This window comes from Meleagris gallopavo, chromosome Z (assembly GCF_905368555.1).
Source record: "Meleagris gallopavo chromosome Z, MGAL_WU_HG_1.1, whole genome shotgun sequence".
Taxonomy (NCBI): Eukaryota; Metazoa; Chordata; class Aves; order Galliformes; family Phasianidae; genus Meleagris; species Meleagris gallopavo.
The window spans coordinates 25435379-25458723 of record NC_139435.1 but is presented as its reverse complement, the minus strand read 5'-3'; the positions used below and the strand labels follow the sequence as shown (position 1 = coordinate 25458723).

Below are 23345 nucleotides of genomic sequence, written 5' to 3'. Positions count from 1 at the left end.
AAAGTGAAGTGTCTGGCCTCTTGTAAACTATTTTTTGCCAGTGAACCTACCCACTTCCTTCTTCCTATTTTTTTAGTGAAGGCTTTGATCTAAAACATCACATACCATAATCAAAGTTCCAGTTATTATTTTTTCCAGAAGAGTGGAAGAGGTTTAAAATGTTTTAATATGGTTGTTCAGCAGACACTCCTGTTCAAAGATATTATTATAAAAAGAAAATACAATCCTGTTCCATCAATCTAAAACTTCATCTCCCATTGAGTTTTTCACTCTCATCCAATGTCACTGAAATGTTCTGTATCCTTCTGCTTGAGGAAATCATAATAATCAAATGATGATTTTGAGCTGCACAGTGTAAGTCCAAGCATGGTCCTTGGTCTGTTTTGTCTTAATATTTGTCAGAGCATCTCCTCTCTATTGGAAACCCAGACATTGCCCAGGAGGCAACAGTGGACTCAAAATGTGCTCTGACCATCAGGATTCACAGAGGAAAATACAGATATTGCAGGCATAGTCCATCTTAATTTAAACAAAGGTGACACTACTGGGATGAGCATTTCACTCAGCAGCAAAAATCTATGATAAAAGCTGTTTCCTTTGCTTGGATTTTTTTTCCTCTTAGTAATTCGATCCGATGTCTGTGGGATTTATGCAGCCGCTCTAGATGCAGCTGCTGCTTTGCAACTGTGTTGTGTTCATTAAAATGGCTCATGAGCAGGTGGCAGCCCTTACAAATTGTCTCCTGTCTGATAAGCTTCAAGGGCTGAAGAATCTCTGTACACTGAAAAGCGCTTAGGCTATCTTCAATTACAAGTAATTGTGTAACTCACACAGTGCTATAGGAGACTAAAGGGAAAAAAAAAGAGCCATTTATCCCATTATTTGTTAGAATCTTTGAACGCTGTATGCCAAATATCATTAGAAGACGTGTTTCCCATCTGTGTTAGGTTGCATTAAAGCCTGACTTTGAGGAACGCTGTTAAATATTACCTATGATAGAATTATTTATCCAGAAACTCTAAACAAGCAGAACATCTTTAATACTGAAATTCTCCAAACAATTCTCCCTAATTCCATCAGTTCTTTAGATAGATTGTCACTTGTGCACATAAGGCTGATTATAGGAAATGTGTGTGTACGTGGTAGAAAATACTCCCCGAGTGGTCAGAACTCCATATACTTTGAAATAAGGGAGGATTGTCCTCTCTCATTCATGTGTCTCTGTAATGTGAGAGTGAGCTTGTGACTTTTGCTGAGGATCAGATTCATCAGTATAGCACAGAACGAATGCATACTGAGTAGAAAGGCTCCTGGATGTAGAGCTACATGGGCTTCCATTCCCATTCTAGCCAGGAATCCAATAAACAATGAGCAAGACCTGTGAAAATTTCCAGGGTTTTTTGCTTCTGTCTGCTTTGAATGGATTTATGGTTCATCTCCATGTTTAAAACCATGTGGAGATACCTCAAATATAAAAGAAAACATACAAACTAGATGAGTGTGGGGCAAAATGTCTGCTTGCTCATGACATACCCCCAGAACTGTAAAATTTATTCAGAAATAGTGTAATTACACCCTCCATTAGGAAGATCAATGCTATTTCATCAGTGTCCTGACCAGCTGAGTGTGCTAATGTCTCTTAAAACTGAATGCACACCTGCTCACTATCGTTTGTGTGTCAGGGATAGCTGCATACTAGGAGCAGCTTTGCAGGGCTGTTGATATTGCACCTTTCCTGCAGTGATGGAGCTTGTGAACTTAAGTACAAGAACATTTGCTATGACTTGATAAATTCTTTGCTTTAGCACTACTGACTGCATTCTCCCTATCATCTGAAAATGGCTAGTTTAGTGTGCCAAAATGACTTTCTTGTCATTACCATCTCATTTTCTCTCCAACTACAACTCCATCTCAATCTGTACCTCTGTGTCATCAGAAATCTTATTTGAAAGGTCTCAGAGAACAGAGTTGCTGTCATGGGCAGCTCTGATCTGTAGCACAGAAGTAATATAAATAGTTAATAACAAACTCCCAGGCTTACAGGATTCAATCTCTTACAGTAGCATTGGATCTATGATATAAGATTGTAGGTCTGTAGGAAAGATCCATGTAAGATTACTGATATGCATGTCCAAACCTCTCAGAGAATAATTTTGCCCGTAAATATTACCTTGAGAATGAAATCCTCTTTCCATGACCCCATGTTTGACTTTCATATGCCTGGTTAGGTTCCCCTTCAAGGTGAATTTGCTGGGACAGTAGAGGCACTTGAAGGGCTTACTGTCAGAGTGCAAGTGCATATGTCCCATTAAATTGTGCATTCGGTTAAACTCCTTTCCACACAGCTGTCAAACAAACAAACAAACAGCATACAGTAAAATGAAACTAGTTAGTTTGTAGGAGACTTTCCAAGGTGAGTAATTTTAAAAGCAAATAGAACCTATCTTTCCCAGCATAACCCTTGGCAACTTCTGGCTGCAGTTTATTATAGGAGTAAAACTCTACAGAGAAGTATTTATGGTTGAGCGTGATTTCTCAAGGGCTTTTTGTTTTGCTGCCACTTTTTAAAAGTGGTCATCAAGAAACACACATGGTCACAGATTACTTACAATTGGGGAGTGTTTAAGAAGTGGGGAGAGTTAAGCATGAAACCCGAAAGACTCTTGACTTGAATGAAATTATAACTTTCTATCCCAGTGAACTATTTTGTTTGTAGATTATAAAACTATCCTTTATTCAAAAATAATGCCAGGCAGAGATAGAGACACATAATTAAATGAGAAGTTTCTGTGAATATCGCTTCTCCTTTAGTGTATTGGAAATGACTGTGCATTTTGCTTAAAGCCAGGGAAAAAAGCAATTCCTTTTCTTTTTTCTTTGCCTCTTTCTCTCCCTTTTGTCTTTGATTTTCTCATCTTCTGTTTACCAGCTGCTGTATTTTGATGTCTCTGGTGAGTAAGCTGGAATTTAAACAGGCACGGGGCCATAAAATGACTCAGCTTTCCCTGAAGCATGTTCCTGTCAACCGAGCCATTGATCCTACAGGTTTCCCTTTGATGAAACAATAAAGAATTTTTTCATTGTTGTTTTTCTAGATGTGTCCTTTTGTAGTTCCATCCCTTATAAATCAAATGTAGTCTCAAGACATGGGAGCTTGACATTAGTACTATTAGCTTCTTGCCTTAATTGTCTTCTTGTCTTTCCTTGATAGGATTTATAATTTTATTCACATTCAAGTGGCTATTTCCGTCCTATGTAAAAATCTGTGCTTGCTTCCTACTTCTACCTTTTTTTTATTTTTTTTTTGCACTGATTTTAGACAAATAATTTTATTGTCTGAATAATTTTACCACTGTCTTTGTTACTATACAAGACATAGTCACTATAACTGAATAACAGGAATTTTATCAAGTCATCTGGCAGAAAATGATTAAAAAGCAATTAATGAGGCTCCAACAAACTTTTGGTCTAATTTGTCTTTTGATTCCTTGGATGGAATCGAGGTGGTGAAATGATCTTCAATGAAGTAGTGGTACAATCTTTGCTCTTGAAACCAAAATGGAAAAGCAGTTTGCTAATATAAAAATTTTGAAAAGTATTGCTTTTTAAAAACAAGCAGAACTGATTGAACGCTTCAAAAAGAAAAATTCTGGGAATACTCATTTGCTTTTAAAATGATTTTACTTCAGACACATTATTTCTTTCTATGATTTTAATAAAATATTAAAGCTAATAAATTATCAACAAGATGTTCCCAGAGAAAGTGTGGGGAAAAAAAAAGCTACTGAAAATGAGTTAGGAATTTGTAAAAGATATCTGATAATGATGGGTCTTCCATCCACTTAACTGTCTCTCCTTTGTGTTCAAAGAAAGCTAATGTACCTAATGAATTATATTCAGTGAAATGAAAGCACGAAAACATCTTCTGAATGTGCTCTGAGGAAACAGAGGACAGGCACTGAGCAGCACAGAAAAATCACAAGGAAGAAGAGCAGATATTAACAGCTGCTTCAACAGTCTATGATGTGTCGATATTTCTCTGCCTATAAGAATGTCATAACAATAATCCTCTAATACTTGTTAGCAGAAGGCTTCTGGCTGCTTCCATTCTGTCTGACCTATGTTCTTACCAATCTGTATCAATGTAAGAGGAAAATCTGATTCAACAGGAAATTGGCTAGAGTACTTCACGCAAATCTGTGTCTTTATAGAATACTGAGTATTAAAATTTGTACAGCAGCAGCATTTGTTTCTAGCAAGGAAACTTCCTAAAGGTTATTCCCTGCAGTATAATGTTTTTGTGTATCTGAATAAAGAAGGTAGGTTTACCATTTCCCAAAGACCTGCATGATCTTAGGGATGTGTAATTTCTTCCTGTCCTCAGACAAGACCATGAAGAAATGGTATCAGAGCTGAGATTTGTGGCAGGAAAATAAAAGAAGTGCGACTATAAAAATATTTTGGGGGGGGTGATGGCTCCTTGTGGCATGGTATCTCGTAAATTATTCTTTTCAAAAGACACAAGAAAAGTTTCAAATGAATGCTCATGATTCAGAGTGTGAAGGGAGCAGTTCAAAGGCTCACATGCTGAAAGACAGCAAGTCAGTGCTAGGTGAGATTTACAGCTAACACACAACAAATGGGTTTGCAGGACAAACTAGGAAGATGCAAATGTTTACTTCCTCAACAGGACAGGGCTGCAAGCACTAATGATCCAAAACCATGGAAAAGAATAAAACAAATAAGCTGAGCATTCAGATGGACATATATCTCATGTGAAAGACATTGAGATAACAGGAACAGCAAGGTTACTTGTGGACCTTATTTTAGGCTCCAATTTAGATAAAATAACATTCTCATCCCAAAGAGAAAGACATCAACTGTAAGTCTGCTAAACACATTTTGATGCACTGGCTGGGCTTCAGCACAGTGTTAGTGTTAGAAATGCTGACTCAAATCAAGAATAAATTTTTTCTTCCTAAGCCACTGCATGAAATAGCACCCTTCTACATTTGTCAGTCTGTTTTGTTTTTTCCCAAAGTACTTATATCTCATTTTTTCTTTGGTTTAAACTCCTGATCTAAAACCACAGTTTCATGTGCAATGGGTTGAAAGTGGTGTAGACTGACACTTCTGAAAAAGCAGTGCCAGATGGGCATAAAGACTTTGTCTCATACAAGATTGCTTCCAGTCAATGGTAGGGCCCAGTTCGTCCAAAATAAGTACACTCCTTCATACTTGGAAAGAAGATATTTTGATATGTGTCATAAAGCAAAATTGTTTAGGATCACCTTTAACTGTATATTTACAGTAGCAAGTTCAAAATATCTGCTGCAATGTATATTTGGCTGGCTGCATGTGAGAAAACTTCACCACATTCCTTACTGCTGATAAGGAACATTACTACCTTCTGCACAAGAAGGAACTTTAAATTTCAGCGAATTATCCTTTGAGAGACACAGTGAGCACTGTTACACTATTTGGAGCAACTCCTTCAGAACTTTTCTGTGGTTTTGTTTAAAACAAATAAGAAGAAAGCATGGTCTCAGGCCTTCAGAAGCCATGGAGATGTTCATTCTTCAGAGAAAAATGAAACACAGATCCAGGTTTCAGCTGGGTGAGGAAACAGAAGGGGCAACTATTTGCTGCTCTCTCTTTTCAGATAGTCTGTGCTTAGCTGTGATTAGACACATAGGAAAGCATCATGTTTTCTTTGCTGTGAGAAAAAGGTAAAGAAAACCACCGCATGTGGTAAAGTAGAAAGGCTACTGCTGTGCTCTCTTTCCCTTGCATTCTTCTTTTTTTTTTTTTTTTTCCCTTCATAAGAAGGGTGTTCCTTTCCTCAAAGAGAGAGGGAGAGGGAGAAAGACTGTAAACTGTCCAAAAGGACCGTGAGAAAACAGGAAGCTTTGAAAAGTACAAGAGAAAGCAAGATGAAATCTATTTGCAGGCGGTTCCCTGGGGACATGTGAGCCATTGTTAAGCAGGCTGTTCATACAGCTATATCCTTCCTTCTGCCGAGGAGGAGCTTGGTGCCAAAAGGCTGCTATCTGGTCATTGCCTTAACCCTCTGAATACCAGCCAGAAAAACTTGTGAGACCTTCAAAGGCTCTGCCAGTGAGACTAGGAATGTTCCCAGTGCCAAAAAGAAAACACTTATTCTCACTTTGCTTATTGTTCTGATCTCCAGTCCATTTAGGGTCATTGATATCGACTCATACCCCATTAGCCAAAGTAGATACTGGTTCACTGAACTTGTGGCTTCTTTTCTCCTAGGAATGTTGGGTGATGATGAAGTAAAAAAAAAAATATTAAGCAAATAAATAAATAAAAATAAATAAATAAGAAAAACAGTTGTTCCTAAAGAGCTTTTGTTATTGGCTGGAAAGTATACTGCTGGTACTCCAGTTCCTGGCTCACACTGTTGACATTCGAAGTTTTAACAGTCTGTCATTACCAAACCCTATCAGAAACACAAGCTTCCAGCTATTCCACACCTGTCTCAGAAGTAGCATGGATCCACATACTGCATCCAGAACACCTGATCAAACAATCGAGTTTCTCTTCTGAAATTTGAAGGGTAGAGGATGACTTTGTCCAAAAGGCAATGAGGATGCAGGGTTGCAGGTGTGTTCAAAGAAGAACACTTTCCAGCGGACTTGACATGGAACTACTCAGGCTTATCAATAGCTTGAGTAATGATTTTATCAATATTTTGATATTGATACTAATATTGAGAAATTATTTTCTCAATATAGAGTGATAGTATACAAAATAACATTTTAAAATGTAAATGTTTAAATTATGTTTAAAATGTAACAAAATGCTGACATTGAAAATCTTTGAAATGAAGAACTTCAATGTTACCAAAGAAAAAATGAGTTCAAAAACATTAATTTTGATATTTTCCTATTAAAACTATCACTGAAAGCAGTAATTTCATTTAACATTTTGAAGTTCTACACTTTTCGAGACAAAATAATTCCATTCATATTTTTTCATCTAGATCTGCTTTTGAAAGGGTTCGTTTAAGAAAATACTTAATTCCATAAAGCTGTTGGATGAAAGTGTTCTAGAAATTGTTTCCAGATCAATCTTCTGTTACTTAAGTGTAAACTGGATGATATGCTCCTCCCCATATTTGCTGCCCTCTTAGGGCAGATCAAAGTGGGAATAAAACCCCCAAACTTTGCCTTTATAAGGCATGATTATAATAATGGACCAGAAAATAAGCAGAAAGAATAGACGTAGAGTCTGATATCGGGTAAAAAGGTAAGCATGAATAACTAGTAAGGAAGAAATTAGAGGTAGAAACAGTCAAAAAAAATGACAGCCTCCAAAATTTCTGGGGAAGGGAAGGAAAAGGGAATGGAGAGGGAATGTCATCCTCTGAAGTGCTGGAGGGAGACAGAGATCTGCCATTCCCAAATGGTCTCAGAGGCCAGTTTGCTAAGATACTGATGCCCTGTCTTGAGTTTCAGTCTGGTGACTACATTTGGCCCATTCAAATGCTTTTTGCAGTTCTGTATAGCTGTGATTTTCTTTGAGTTCTTCCCTGAACTATCGCACAGCATCGCTGTGTGAAGTCCAGATTGCTGCTTTTCCATGGTCTTCTGTGGAGGCCCCAAGTTGATCTGTGTCTTTAGCCAGTGCTTGAAGCTGCTAAGAACTGAAGTACTCAGACTTCAGATTGGATGGCTGTTGTGGACAACTGTCAGGTATGTTTGTTGCCCTCAAACTGTGGTGACATTTATATGCTCATTATGTGGGAAACAATACATCAGGATCAAAGTTACAGATAATGTAGGGGAAGGGAGCAAATCACAGAAATTTAGCTCCATTTTTTTTTTTTCATGCTACCTATGCAGGGCTTAAGATCAAGAATGGAAAGCAGATTGTTTTCTGCTAATTTAAATATAACTATAGAATGTGAGCAAGTCATGTTTTTCTAAGTTCAGTTGTGTCAGAAGGTGGTAATATCCCAGAAATAGTCAGTGAGATTATGTCTCTGCCACAAAGGAGATACGCTCACCTTGCACTTAAAGGGTTTGACATCAGAGTGAACAATCATGTGTGCCTTGAGAGTCTGCTTTTGCACAAAGCTCTTGAAGCACAAATGGCACTGATAGGCTCTGATATTGGTGTGGATTAGGACATGTCTCTTCATGTTGGCCAGCAGAGTAAACTCCCGGCCACAGATTCCACATTTGTGCTCTTTCACACCCTGAAAGAAAAGAAAACAAAAAAAACAAAAAACAGTAGATTGAATAGTTTCTAAATTATTTCATCTTCAGTATGGCAATATATGAATTATTCATTCCACATTAGCAAAGCAAGTAATGCATTATTTTGCCTTTAACATCATTTGTTCAAGCAGTATATACTTATGTTTTATGTTATTTTTCTTGGCAAATTCTTACAAGAATCTGAGAAACAGAGAAGGAAAACAACATCTAAGTGTAATGAAATATGGAGTTTTGTCTCCGTCTTTAAATTTGCATGTAAGTGAGATGTAGTAGCAGGGCTTCTCTGTCCTTCTCCACTGTTCATGTAAAATGTGCACATCTATGGACCAAAAGTAAAAATTAGCCACTTAAGAGATAAAAGAAGTTTTGACTATGGTAACTGAACATCATTTGCTTATAACTAAGAACTACTCCTGTTTTCCAGAGAGCTATTGAAAATAACCTGAAATAAATGAGAAATAATTAAATATCACCAACCAAGGATCTACGTATTATATTCAATGAAGAAAAAATATTTTTAACTCTTTATGGAATTTACACTCACCCTAATGGAGTGTCCCTGCTTTAACTTGTGTTTACAGAACATTTCTAACAGCCTCTGTGCTAGTCAATTCATTGAAATGAAATCCAATGTTCTTGGTCAGACATACGTGCTCTAACTGCCAGCTCCTGTCATTCATTTAGATATTATAAAAACCAATGAATTTACCATGAAACACCTTAAGAGTTTGAGCATAACTTGTTGCAGGTAGTGAGAATGTATTAGTATAGTGCCAAGAGCAATTACTTCTCCATAAAACTCATTACAAAAAAAGACTTGAAATGTCAGTCACTTTTGTGCCAGTCAGTGGTTTTCAAAGAGATAATTGCAAAGCTAAAGCTGTGAATATGCCCAGCAATTCTAAGCATCAAGCTATTTGATTCAAGGATGCGTTTGGACAGCTAACTACTGTTAATTATGTTTGCAGCTGAATCCACCTGCAGATGTGGACAAAGAAGAAGTAGCTTTATAAAGGATGAAGGGCATTGTATTTCCCATGACAAAAAACAAAAGCAAAAACAACAACAACAAAAAAAAACAAGTTTTAAATTAGTAGAATTTTGTGTGGTAGATCTAGGGAGCATCCAGGGAAAGTAGAAATAGCAACAGCAAATAGAGAAAATAAAAAGCAAATGTGGAAGTAGAGGCTGAGGTTTTTTTAAGAGAAAATGTATTTATATGATTAAAACATTTTAGCTTTCGGTATTTTTAATGTTTTTGATCGAAGACCAAAAATTTAAGTGTTAAAGGAAAAGACATTCGGAACTGGGAGTATATTTTTATAAAATATGTGGATTTTTAATGTGTCTTCATTGTATTTTTGTAGAGGTGGATAACCTAATTTCAGACATTTTTGAATGGAACACTTAAGTATGTCCTATTTTTAAAGGGATTTTTTTGGACGTCTCTCAGAACTTACTCCCGATCTGTACTGAAATAGCTGTTATTCCTTACAGACGTGGTAAGACTGTCACTTGAGACAAATGGGCTGGGATTATGGTCCTCTTTGCCCACTTTCATTAAGTGGCATTCTGGATAATTTATGCACAAATGGGGATTTTTCTAGGGTCTTTTCTTTCCCCCTGTATGAGGTCTTTTCTTTCCCCCTGTATGTCTCATTATAATGAATCTTCAAAATTGGATGAGTAATATATTTTCTTCTGCTGCACACACACATCCTACTGCATATCCTCCTACTTCCCAATTAGGGGAAGCAAAGATACACATATGTTTTTCAGAAGAAAATTTCTGGTAAATTTTTTTGAGGCTAGACAGATCTGCAAAATGCTGTTTTACAGAAACTCATTCTGAAGGTAAAACCCAGAAACAGAGAGACTACAACTGTGGGAAGTAATGAAGGCAGCTTAATTGAAGTCTTGTCTATAACAGAATGTTTTTGCACCTACTTTCTTAAGCCTGACAAAGACATCTATCTTATATTGATGCCAGTATTACTTGGGATTTTTGTTCTGCATGGAATTCTACTGCTGGCAAAGGGCCAGCATGAGGCTTTATGAGATGGAGGTGGGCATATTTTTAGCAGTCTATAGTCCCTGTGCTTCTGTGTGATGCAAGGTGAGAGTTCAACATGTGATGGCTTACCTTGTGAGTTAGAGAGTGTTGTTTGAGGTGGTGGGGCTGTACAAACTCCATGCCACACTCAGTGCAGATATATGGACGGATGTCTTTGTGCTTCATCATGTGGTTTTGCAACTGACTTGGATACTGGAAGGTCTTATCACATTCAGTGCAATTGTACTGTATTGGGCCACGGTGGGTTGTTAAGTGTCTCTTCAGCTGGGCCAGTGTGGGGAAGTCCAGACCGCACTCCACACAAATGTTCTCTCGGCCACTCTCGTGCTTAGCCTCGTGTGCCTTCAGCTCACTGGGATAGGCAAAGCCTCTTCCACAGATCCTGCAGTTGTAAGGCTTGATGTCACTGTGCTGCATCATGTGTCTCTTAAGGTGGCTGGTTTGAGTGAAAGACTTGTGGCAGACCTGGCACTTATGTGGTCTTGTGCCCTGGTGTGTTAGCATATGAGTGTGCAAGTGGCTCAGCTGCTTGAAAAGCTTGCCACATCGATTGCAAGCATGTGGCTTAATGCCGCTGTGCCCCAAGATGTGGGTAACCAAATTGTACTTGGATGTATAGGACTTCTCACACATCGGGCATTGCCAGCGTTTCTGTTCACCCCCAACATCAACATAGTAGCTGTCATCTATTTGAAGGTTGACATCCACTCTTTCTACTTTCTGTTTATTTTCACCACTTTCTCTTACTTCAGCCCTTCGGAAGGGTGGTTCTGGAGGCCTTTTCATTTGAAAAGGGTTCCTGAAATGAAGATTTGGGGGCATGATAAAAGGAAACATTAAGCCATGATGGACTTTAGGATAATAAGGATAAGGAGTCTGCACGAATGCTGGACTACTGGGCCATGCCAAAGTAGGTTTCATTGGTTCTTGCTTAATGGACTTGGCTCCAAAGGGCTCCAGAGATCTATAGAACTGAAAACCAAAGTTGCAGAGATCAATCATCTGGGAACTGTACTTTGGCTGTGCTTGCTGTTGAAACGCCATAGGAAGACCAGAAGAATCAATATCATTATGATCTTCAAGTCTGTGCGGTGGGGATGAGGAACCCTCAAGAGCGATAGAAGGGGGCATCTTTGTTGGCATGCTTTTGCGTTTCCGAGACCCTCCTTCCAGGGACCCCTGGAAACTTTCCATGTCTCCAAGAGGAGGAGGGCCATAGCGGAAATGTGAAAGATGCTGTCTGAATTCTTCACCAAAATGAGTTGTTCTGTGTGGCTTTGTAACAGGACTCAGTGGTTGTAGGCAACGGGAAAAAGGAGAAGCTTGTGTGTTGTCCATACTACAGTTTGCATCTTCGTTCTTCATCATACTTATTTCTTTTTTAATTCCTTAAAACAAATAAACAAACATTTTTATTTCTGTCTTTTCTCCTGGGGTTAACACTTTATTGTCTTGCTTATTCGTTTTGAGGTTGTTTTTTTAATTGAATGCAATTAAGAATGCCTTGTTTAGGATCATGCAAGATGAAGAACTTCTAAAGCAGAATGAAATTTGCTAGAGGAGAACAAAGAATCTTTGGTCTTCCTGTGGTTTAAATCAGATTTGACTCATACAATATCTTTGTAACATAAACATGTTGTACTATGATTCTCTATTTAGCAGCTGAATCTGCATGGCAGTGCTCATGCTTAATTGAATTCAGCCAGGCTATTTGTGGGCAAAGTCCTGTCCTTGGCTGTGCAAGAACAGGCTCTAGAAATTGGCGGTGCATCTGAAGGATATGGCAATACAAACAATAATGTGCACATTTATTATGGTTGTGACATGAAAAGTCAAAGCCAAAAACTTTAAACTTCTTTGTATCATTAGCATGTGCTGCTGTGAGAGAAAACAATGGCCAAATGATCTAAGGACACCGTGTACCATCAGGTTTTGCGCTGTATTTCCTGGCTTCCCTCACTCTGTATTGTAACAAGAAGGTGGAGATTGATTCATTTTCTTTGTTTTAATCTAGTGATATTTACCTGGCAAATTCAGGGGAGGAAAAGCCTCTGACCGCTCTGCAACGTGCATTCAGTTTTATGGACATTATCTATGGGTTTTTTTTTCTGTTTTTCTGAAGTAGAGCATAAATCTCCCTGTTTAAAACTAAACATGGAATTCATTTCAATGGTTCCTGAGGTTTCTGAGTAATTGACACCTGAGAAAGATCAGATCATTTCCAATGTCATGACAATGCAGGTTAATAACTGCCCCCTGGCAAATATTTGTATTCCGTTGGTTGTATGGAGAGCATCTCTTGGAGCACTTCTCCTAAATTTGGAGATCATCCAACTTACTGGCTATACATTTAACTTCACCTTATACACGGTTGCTACCTTTTGCCTTGGCTTTCTGGGGATGCTTCTATCCAAGCATGTGTACGTGTGTATGTCTGTGTTTGTGTACATGCATCTGTCCAACCAAGTGGAGGTTAGCCTGGAAAACGGAACATATTTTCCCTCTGTCATCTGTGACACATTGATGCTATTTACAGCACCATTCTTGGAAATGCTGGGTGGAGAGTATGAAGGTGGCTAGAGTACTAAAGACACCTCTATTTCTTTTTCAGGAAGTTCTGTGCTGGATAAACTAACTTCTAAAGATAGATAAAAGTGCATCTTAGTGACCTACTTAGGGTGTGGACTACAGAATGCATCTTAAAAATTTGCTTGGAAACAAGTTACTTCTGTCTGGAAGTTAGTTAGATTCTGGAACTACCTATGAATAAATATCGTGGGAATCTGAAGGCTCAGTGACAAAACTTTAAGATGGAAACTTTAGACAAAGGGATCAATTAATGCAAGAGGAGAAACAAAGAAGGGAAAACTGTAGGATCTCTTCAAGGATGATGGTTAAAACACTTGTGATGGTGCAAAAACAAACAAACAAAAAATCAGTTTAGCCCAGGGTAGCTATCTAGTAGTTATACCAGGATGTGGCTTTCAGTCCCTAGGTTGTTGACTGGTAGCATATGTATGGAGACACTGTACATGTATGCACACATATGAGTGTGCATTTGCATATGCATATTTAGCATATAAAGGTGTGTGTATGTGCACCTGTGCATTTCATCGGAGAGGACTGCAAGGGAGTTTGCATTCTCTTACTTTTCCTTGTCAACCCTAAGTAACTAGGCAGAATAAGGAGTTGTCAGATCTCAACGATATTTTTTATATAAAGGACTGATCTTTTTCCGAACACTAAAAAATATTCCACTTTGTTCTAAAGAATGGAAAAAGGTTTTTTCAAATTTCACTTTAAGCAATGTTAAACTCACGCAATTAGAACATAAAATGTACATGTAGACCTAAGTCTACCCTTCACAGTATGGGCCTGTCCCTCAAATGTCTTTCTCCTTGTGTACCTCATTCTTTTCATACAAAATGAGTATAACATTGCATCTTAGCAATTGAGAACCCAGCTATGTTATTTACTGGCTGTGTCGGATTATTGAAATGCTGCCAAAATGACAGTGAGTTGTGTCTTATTGCTCTCTTGTCTCTTGGCTGTCAGTTCCTCACTTCTTCCACAGCCTGTTTTATGTAAAGTTTCAATCTTATCTGGAACACAGAATTATGACAGAAATGATAGAGTTTCTTGAAATTACTGGAAACAAAAAATCTCCTTGCACAACTGACCTTTGATGGCTTTCACTGAGAACATGGTTTTATTCCACTGTCCATGGCTACACACATCATGGGACCCTATGAGGGAAAGTTTAAAAAGTTAGTAAACAGCATGCTCAGAGAAGTTCTGTAAGCAGAAAATTGACATCCATTAGGGGAATTTACAGCCTAAATACATATAGTCTTGCTATTTTTCTTTTTACTTTCAAACTGCCGAACCCCTGGAATGTACAAATTCATAGAGGGAAGAGTAAATCTGGCCTGTCATCTTGTCTCCTTTTCTACTGGTAGCAAACTTTTCTTTCACCATGATAAGAACTTAATTCCATAAAAATTGTGCGTCCTGCGGAAGCTGTAGAAAGCACTGCATATTCAAACACCGTCTGAGAAATAGTTTCATCATACATACGGAGTCTTCTTTAAATATCTTCAGAAAACACAAAGCTTATCATAATGCTGTTCCCTATTATTTTTGTTCTCTCTGACCTTGCAGTAGCTGATCTCATTTTCATATCAACTATAAGTAAAAAGGGAGGAAGGACCTGGAAAATTTTTGAATTAAATATCTAACTGGGACCTTTTCTCTTTCCTACATAAGCACTTTGAAACTTCTTTCCTTCTTCAACACATAGTTATTAAGGATGGAATGCTATGTAGAATACTGGCGGGTGACTCTAAGCATTCAGTTCATTTAGAATATGGATAAACACTGAAACTTCTAGATTTTTTCTGCAGTGTTCCAGATTTTCAGTTTTGAAAACTTAGTCTGGAAAGTTCAATGACAAAAATTTATAAACTCTCCAGAGTTTTTTTTTTAAAAAAAGGTTAATTTCTAATTTCTTCGGGACAAACATTCTTGCAGTTTTTTTCTCTTTATGTAATTAAAAGTATTTTGAAATGCACTGTTTTGAGAAATTGACCCACAAATAAACTCAATTCCCTGCCCTTTCAGAAAGGAAAGGCTACAAGGAGTTTGGGTAGTCTAATCTTGAAGTACCTCCACAACTATCTGTGCAGGAGCTAATAATGCTGTTAGCTTCCCTGAAAGAGGAAGAGAGTTAGAGTTTAAGATAGAATATAAATTACCATTCACTTTCTCATTGCCAGCCAATGTACTTCTTTCTAAAGACAAAGGATAAAATAAAGTGTGTAAATCAGACTACTCACTCTGCAAGCACACCCACTGTTATACTCCCCAGTTAATAATCCCTTCTGAAGTCAACAGTAAAATTTCTTCAGGCTTCAGTAGAACCAGGATTCTGCTTCCTGTATGAAAGTGCTTTCTATCTATAGAATAATAATAAGCCCAGCAATACCAATATGAGTTTATGAAGTTGCTTAACAGCTTAAATGCTGTTCTGATTTTGTTCTTGGTGCACACAGTTGTAATAAAAGAAACGAGATCAAAACAAGTGCAACTGATGCGTTCGCTCTGACAAGGGGAGAGTGGCTTCTTAGTACAAGATTCGTATTTGTGTTTGCTATCTCAGAACAAGATGAAAGAGAGGACAGAGTAAGAAGTCTAAAGGTAAATGCGTAGGCTGAATGGTTTCTCTTAGCTTGAAGGGAAAATGTGTTTAAATGAAATTACATGGCTGTAGACACTTCCATAAGAGTGTGCCATAAGAGCGTTTCTGTTCTGCTGTTGAGTCTGAATACTGGCAGCTATAAGGAAAGACTGAAATCTAACATCTGCTCCTGTGTAGGATGTAGTGAGAATCAGTGACAAATGACACACTACCACATTTCTTGGGTCAAAGTTGAGCAGCTGGAGACCCTGAGCCTTAGTGAGCAACCAGCAGTGTTTTTCAATGGATACCTGTTACTACAGAGGTGCTTACGGTTTTCTTAATAGGTTTTGTGGGAACTCCTTCGTTTGAGTCACCCTTCATTTTAGTTTCTGATTTTAAATGTATTCAGCCATACAATCGTTGAACTAAATACTAACGTTGTTACTTGTTTTTCACTCACTCGCTATTTAGGCAAAACTTGCATCAGTTGCAGGATCTGACTGAAGGGGTTTTCCTATACTGAATTCATCTCATTTCAGCACTGACGCAGTGTTCCCTACCAAAACTACACTGCTTTGAAGTATTGTCATAGTTTGAAAATCCCTGGAACACCTGCACAACTTTGGGTATATCCATTACTCGTAAACAAGTGATTTTCGGATAGTAAATATCTGATGCCTCTTTCAAAGGCAAAATAAACTCTCCATAAGACATTTTTTCTTTCCCTTTTTGTTGTTTTCATATCTTTTTTCATGCTGCTTCCTGTGTATGAGTGATGTCCCACTCCCAAATGTTACCATTTGCCATTTCCTTTTCTTCTGGAAGTTTCATAACTTCAAAAAGTTGGAAAATAATGGAGTGGATTTTTTTTAACCTCTTGCTATCACATATGTCTTATCTACTTTGCTGCCCATATGGCCTTGCAAAATGGGATTAGGTTATGGTAATTTTCCATACCTGTAAAACCAAGCATTTACTTGCTTGCTCCTCAGGGAACATTGTGGGTGCTGCAAGTATGCTCAAAACAGCATACTAGGTTTTCTAGATATTGGTTGCATGGTTTGACGATTGCATATTTGTAGCTTTTTCAAATTAAGGCATTTTATTTTCTCTCGGTTTAATGAATGCAATCATTAGAGGAGGACAGGAGGTAAAAGATAATGATCAAATCCAAACAAGGAATATCCTAAGATCAGTGTCAACTCTACTCTTTTATTCCTTAAGAAGCCTTTGCAAGGTGTATTTTTAATCTATCTTTTCTAGACATTAGTATCCACATTTTCAAGAGCACAAATACAAGTAGTGAGCTCAATTTACAAATACTGAGTATACAGTAATATACAACAAAAAGCACAATAACACCATTTGATAGAGCAGATTCTCATCTACAAAACACTGTTTCTCAACACAGTCATCACAACTAGGCATGTATTTTCACCAGCAATGAGCAAGAGCCTGTATACCAAACTCTTACCAGATGTCACCAGCAGAAGTGAGGCTGATTGCCACTGCTGCAATGCATCATCACTGCCTCACTGTGCTCACATACACTGTTCGGTCTCCAGAAACACTCAACAAGCATCAATGAATGTGAAAGGGTGCCATTTTCTCTGCATAGAAGAATTTAATGACACACCTTTACTTTACACACACTTCATGTCAGATGCCATTCTGTCAGAGTGTCCTTTTGCTGCCATCACAGCAACAACATATGACGGGATATTGGTGGCCATACCACCAAAATCTGTCTCTGATGTCATGGGCCAACATGATAAACCAGAAGGTACTACTTTCAGAGCAGCCCTCATATATTTTTCTTCCCCTTTTGCCACCCTTAATACAATTGGAATTGGGAACAAGTAAGCAATCATTCATGAAAACATCCTGGAATGATTGAAAACAAGAAGTGGGCCAGATTTCTTCCTACAGCAGTATGATAGTACAAAAGAGTTCTATGTCTTTTCACTTCTGCCTGGGAAATTACCTTCATTTGCTGATGTCTTCTTCTTCTTTTTAACAGAGACATTTTAATCTTAGCAAATATGTGGCAAAGTAAGACTAATAGCATTGGTAATTCTATGGCAAAATTTCCAACAAACTCTGAAACTCATTATTTGTGAACTGCAGTTCAGCAATTTGCAGGTTTTTATAGGCTTTATTGTCCAAAGAGATAGAAAGCCATTTGTGCCATGACCAAAATTTGATACTTTTAGCAAATTCAGTGTATACATACAAAAATAAATACCTGCTATCCTATGGCAATATCTTAAGAAACCAATAATGGAAATCACATACACCTAAGAAGCTTGATTGTTTAAAATATTGGACATATTAACAGCTGAATGATAACAATAATCACCTGCAACAAGCAATGAACTTCTTAAGATATATATGTTATGTAATACTTTTTTTTTTTTTTTTCAGCCTGTTTTGGCATATCTTCCTTGTTTCTTGTTTGAGGCTTGAACATTTTTGATATTTTGACTGCTATAGGGACTTAACATTGTATTTGCATTTGTGTAGTCTAGGAGACTATATAACTATGAAGAAATGAATCTTCTTTCTCAGAAAGCTGTTCAAGAGCTCCCTGCACTTCACTTTTTTGATTCCCAAGTTTTAACATTTTAACTTGCATCATTTTTCTTTATTTCATCTTGGAAATACAAGCATTTGGGAAACATCTTGCCTGCACTCCTCCTAGACTGGCTTTTGGAATCACTCGGTTATATGCACAAATTCTTCTCTGGTAAGTTTTCAGGGAGGAAGATGCTATAAGCAATTTTACAGAAGTACAGCTACTTTGGTATTTCTTTCAATAGAGAAAAAGCATAAAGCAGTAAGAAAATAAATACACGATCGCCTTTTTATACTTTACAATTCATTGCTTTGTTCTGTTAAATGGTAGTGTTAAAGGTGATTCTGAACTTTTCTTTGCTGAGAATCGGAAGCAGTCCTATCACCTTCACAGCCACATCAGATACTTCTACTGAATGGTTCATTGCATGATTCGCGTTCATGGCCCATCCATCCCTAGTCGTTTCAGTATACATGTAAAGGGACTTTTGAATACAATTTGTTCTTGCTGCTGTTTTAGCTTTTATTTCTCTTTTCCTCATCCTTCTTTCTCTTTTTTCTTCTGCTTTGTGAGTCTTCTTAGTTCTTCTCTACATTTCCTTCCCTCATCACTTCTCTATTCCATCTGTGTTCACACCCTCTCTGCTTCTCTATCTGCCAAAAATGATTAGCAACATGTAGATAATTTGGATAATGAAGTGGATGCTAAGTTCACGGGCTTTCAAACATTATCTGTTAATAAAAACACCCAAAACCACAAGTATGCATGGTGGGAGACCACAGGCTACAGAAAATTCTCTGTTCTATATCTGTTTAAGGGTACAAAGGTCATATGTCCTCAGCTGAATACCTCCATCTCCTTGGTTCTCTGCTACCAACAGTGCATTTGAGGCTTTGGAGTGAACAGGAGGGGAAAGAGATACACTGGCTGATCTCTACCTTTACTGTCCTGAGCACAGCACTGTCCACCTCTGCCTACAGCAGCTCTGGTCCAACTTCTTGCCTTTCATTTTCCCTCCACAGATCAGTGTAATCTGAAAATGAGATGCTGGTGAGGTGCAGAAGGGTGTAAAAGCAGCTGTGTTAGCACTAGCTCTTAGAGTGACTAAACCAAAGTCGTGTGAAGAATAAAACAGGAAAAGGCATGGTGAAAACTTCCCTTCATGATCTGTGGGCCACCAGCTGTCTGTAGCTGAAAGGTTTCCCAATCTAAAGATGGCGACTTCTGATTGTTTTTCTTCTTTCATGAAGGATAGGTTTCAGTAAAAGTTAGGAAATATGAAAACATGGTGTGATGATATAAGACAACATTTTTATTACAGGCTGAGGAGCATACAGAGATAAGGAACTATGTCCTGGGGAAGTGAGGTATCTTTAAATGGCTTATGCCTCCAGAGAGTCAGAGCAGTGTCAGGGCAGTGAGAGCTACAGTGTGAGGGAGGAAAGGGAGGAGAGATGTCTGCTTATTCTCTTCTAATCTGTATCTCTCTGAAATGGTTTTTACTGCTTATCCTTAAAATACTCTGAAAGCCAGAGATATTGTAAGTCATTCCTTTCATACCCTATTTTCCATCTCCCTGCCTCTCCTCAAATAACAGATTCTGTCCTGCTTCAGTTTCTCCATCCTGAGAAACAAACCTTTTGACACTGCTGAATCGTTTTTGCTGATAACTTTTGAACTACATGGTTTTATTGGTTGGCATTTTTTTAATGTACAATGCCTTCTTTTTTTTTTCCCACCAAAATATGAAAATATTCATACTCTGAATAATTTATGAATCTGGGAGGATACACAGAAGTAAACTATTGCCTCAAGCACTCTAATCAGTATGTGGCACACAGCCATTTTTGAATACACTTGTGTTTATGTCAAGAAGAAACTATCCTAGGGACTCCGACTACTTTTGTCTGTTTTGAAAAGAAAAAATAAAACGAGTTTGAGTGCTGAGAGCGTGGGTCCAGGAGCAGAGGACAGATCTGTCTTTAGATTGAGGAATTTCCAGGCCTAGAAAAATACCTTGGCAAATTGCATTCAACCATTCTAAACCCTTCAGCACTGCAGAGAAAGGTCTACCAGGAAGAATAAATGAAAGGAGCCTGACTGTACCACTCAGGAGAGTGAGATGCCTGGAACTTGCACCTTCTCAATAAAATTGCAGGAGTGACACCTGTAGGAGGGCCCAAATCTATTTTTAGGGAGGATAGAGTCTACAGCCCCTAACTATCTCTGCACCCCAGCACTCAGCAGTGCCGTTTTTGGTTGTGTAATAGTCCTGTGACATACAGCAGTTAGCCTCACAGCCCAGGAGTCTGGTTAGGGTACTCCTCTAAGAGGCTAAGAATGGGGACCTCCCAAGGGGGTGAAGGGAAGTGAATCAAAGTATCTGACTTTATGGCTGTTATATTTTGCACTAATTCAGTTCCATATAAATCTTTTTGCAGGACTGGATCCTTAGGAGCTTTTGGGCATGGGTATACTGAATTTCTGGATCCTGTGCAGGCTTCGAGGCTGATGAGATCAGGTTGGGCAGTGTGATGGCACCAGGAGCACATAAAGGCAGAGGTTCACATGTGTAAAGCTTAGCTGGTACCAGCAGGCTGCTAGGGAATTTGATCCTACCCTCAGTAATTACTAAAGTCATTACAAGTTGCCCACCTAGTTTAACCACCAAAGTAAATAATGCAATTCATCCTATGTAGCAATCTCTATTTTGTCCGCGGTCTCATCCACATCACTCTGAAGTCATTATGGAAAAACTAGTGTGTATCTGAGAGCAGGATCTGGGATTTGGCTATGTCAGTAAGATACATCTCTTCCTTTTCTTAACTGGATAAACAGCTCTCACTTCGGAAACTGGAAACATGGATCTGCTGCTGCCCTTATAAAGTATGAGGAGCCATTTTAACAGCTCTTTATAGAGGTCCTATCACTATATCCCACTTTCCTGCCTCCTTGTGTATCTGTCATTGCAAATTAGAACTGTGCATTTTTGGCATCACAGGAACAATATGCACTACTTCTTTTTTCCCTCTGGAAAGTTATTAGATTGCACTAATGCAGTTTTAGTGTTTGTTTGTTTGTTTTTCTCACCAGTCAGATATTATAAGACATTGTGGCCAGAATCTTTTCACGTACAAAACAGAGTCTTTAAATTTATAGAGTGAAGTTCAAAAGAAAGGGCTTCTGAGCTTTACTGTAGTATAATTTCAAGAAAAAAAAAAAAAAAGAAAAAAGAAAAAAAAAAGGATTTATGCAGAACACTCAGAATTAAAATGACCAAAAAACATGCCCTTCCATAACCTTCATGCTTTTCTGCTTGGGATATTGTTTTGAAAATAAATCTTTCACTGGCATTCGTGACCTTTTAAAAGGAAATAGTTTGAGCTTTCCTTCCTACTGCAGTCCCAGTATCGTTATCACCTCCATGGAGGCCAGAGAGATGGTCTAGTCTCCTCCAAACACTTTGTTAACTTCAAGGGTAGCTGAGGGGTACCTTCAGCCTTGGTTCCTCAAGCCAGCCCACTGCAATGCTCCCATACCATTAGTAGCTACTGTATGAGGAGGAAACAATACCTCCTGAATGTTCTGTGAATAAACAGATAACTTAAAAAAAATAGATTAAAAAAAATGCTAGTGATGTGTGCATCTGCTTGGAGAAAAGCAGAGAAGAGTACAATATAGTAGAGTTTTCAAATAAAATTCCCAAAACAGATTACATTTTAATGAAAGTCTAGTTTCTGATAATAGTGGAGAATATTGTTATTCATCAACAGGACCAAGAGCTTGCTTTTGATGTTTATTTTTATTTCAATTTGCTTCATTCCATTCAAAATTCGCAGTAAAACTGATGGTTGCTAAAATGGCAAGCATTGTGTGTTACAGTAAGGCATGTACTGTGCTAGAAGAACTGAAAGAAGAGTATTTTGACACATTTAGAAAAAAATGTATCTGCTACTGAGCACTGTAGAATTCCTTAAAAGTAATTTCCAGGTGATGCTTTCCTAGTCATTTAGGATATACAAACAGATGAGGTTTCAGCTGAAGTTTGAACAAACTCCTTTCTGGAAAGGCTACTTTGCTAAGGAAACTGATTAATCCTATTAAACTGTACTACTCACAATTAAGCTGACTTCAGATTGACTTAACAATTACTATCTGAGGAGAAGTTCAAAAGGAAATAATAGAGCAAAAGAATTTGAGATATTTATTTAATTCCTAGGACGCTATTGTGTTTATCCAAAGTCATAGGATATCCAAATAATAAAAAACCTAAAAATCATGAGCAATAAGACAGAGTTGAAAATTACTCTTAAGGCAAATTACTGGAGCACTGAGAGGAAACTACTTCTGATATGTCTGTGCTGTGCCTAGGAAGTACTGCTTTCCAGATCACCATAAAATCTATATTAAAGCATTCAAACCATGCAGAACTAAAATATGTATTTCTTTTCCAGAGAAAGATCACCTTCACATATATCTCACAATTGCAAGTAAGTGAGGACTCATTTTTTAAAATCAATTTATTTCATGTTAGTTAAAGAACAATGTGCTTAGTTCTTCAGTTCCATTACTAAGCAGTATTTCTGACTATTATACAAAGTGTCTTCAAGGAAGTAATTTATGGTAATCCCCTTTGGCTTTGCCCTTCGCCTTGAATCTTTGCATTGACTGAACAGCAAGAAGTAAATGTTTTCTCACTCTGATTCTCAAAATGTGTCCTGCATATAGCACTTAACTATTTTATTAATTTCTAGAACATTTTAAAAATAACTAATTTGTTTCCACAACTACAGAAATCTGAAATTTAAAACAAATTTCAGATAGCTTCTGCGATTTTAATCACTTGGAGACAAACCTCTGTATAAATCAACTAACAGGAAGGAGTTCTTGAGGTTAATTGTTTTAAATTGAAACAGATTTTAAATGCCAGTTTTACTGAATTCAACAAACTAGCATACGGAGTGGGAATGGCAGCTCAGACTTATCCAAATGTCATCAGCAGATACTGGAAGAGTCTAAGGTTACAAACAAATAAGTAATTACTTTTTGCCGAAAAAAAAAGAAGAAATAAAGGAAGAAAGAAGAGAGTCAACGTTGAAATTTGAAATGAACACTGAAGTTTGAAATGTGAAATTTCCAACATTTCTAAAGCCACTTTAATACTAATCCTTCACCACCAGTGATGGCAAACTCTTGCACTGACAATTCACTCAATTCAGAATCTCTTTACAAGAAAACCTCTGTGAATCTCTCAATATTATCCCGGATATA

The 23345-nt window shown here is 37.7% G+C and overlaps 1 protein-coding gene across 4 annotated transcripts in view; it reads right to left on the bottom strand.

The window, feature by feature from the left end:
• The window catches only part of ZNF366 (zinc finger protein 366), a 35286-nt gene that overhangs the window by 5471 nt on the left and 6470 nt on the right, over positions 1-23345 (bottom strand). For 3 of the 4 annotated variants that reach the window (XM_085213487.1, XM_010725587.4, XM_085213488.1), the window contains 4 exons: positions 14001-14066; positions 10390-11708; positions 8033-8224; positions 2171-2345 (listed from right to left, as the gene is read on the bottom strand). In XM_085213487.1, coding sequence (XP_085069613.1) covers positions 2171-2345; positions 8033-8224; positions 10390-11708; positions 14001-14066 — 1752 coding nt within the window. Of the gene's footprint in view, positions 1-2170; positions 2346-8032; positions 8225-10389; positions 11709-14000; positions 14067-15074; positions 15111-23345 lie in introns of all 4 variants that reach the window. The other variant, XM_019610451.3, reaches the window with a different exon arrangement.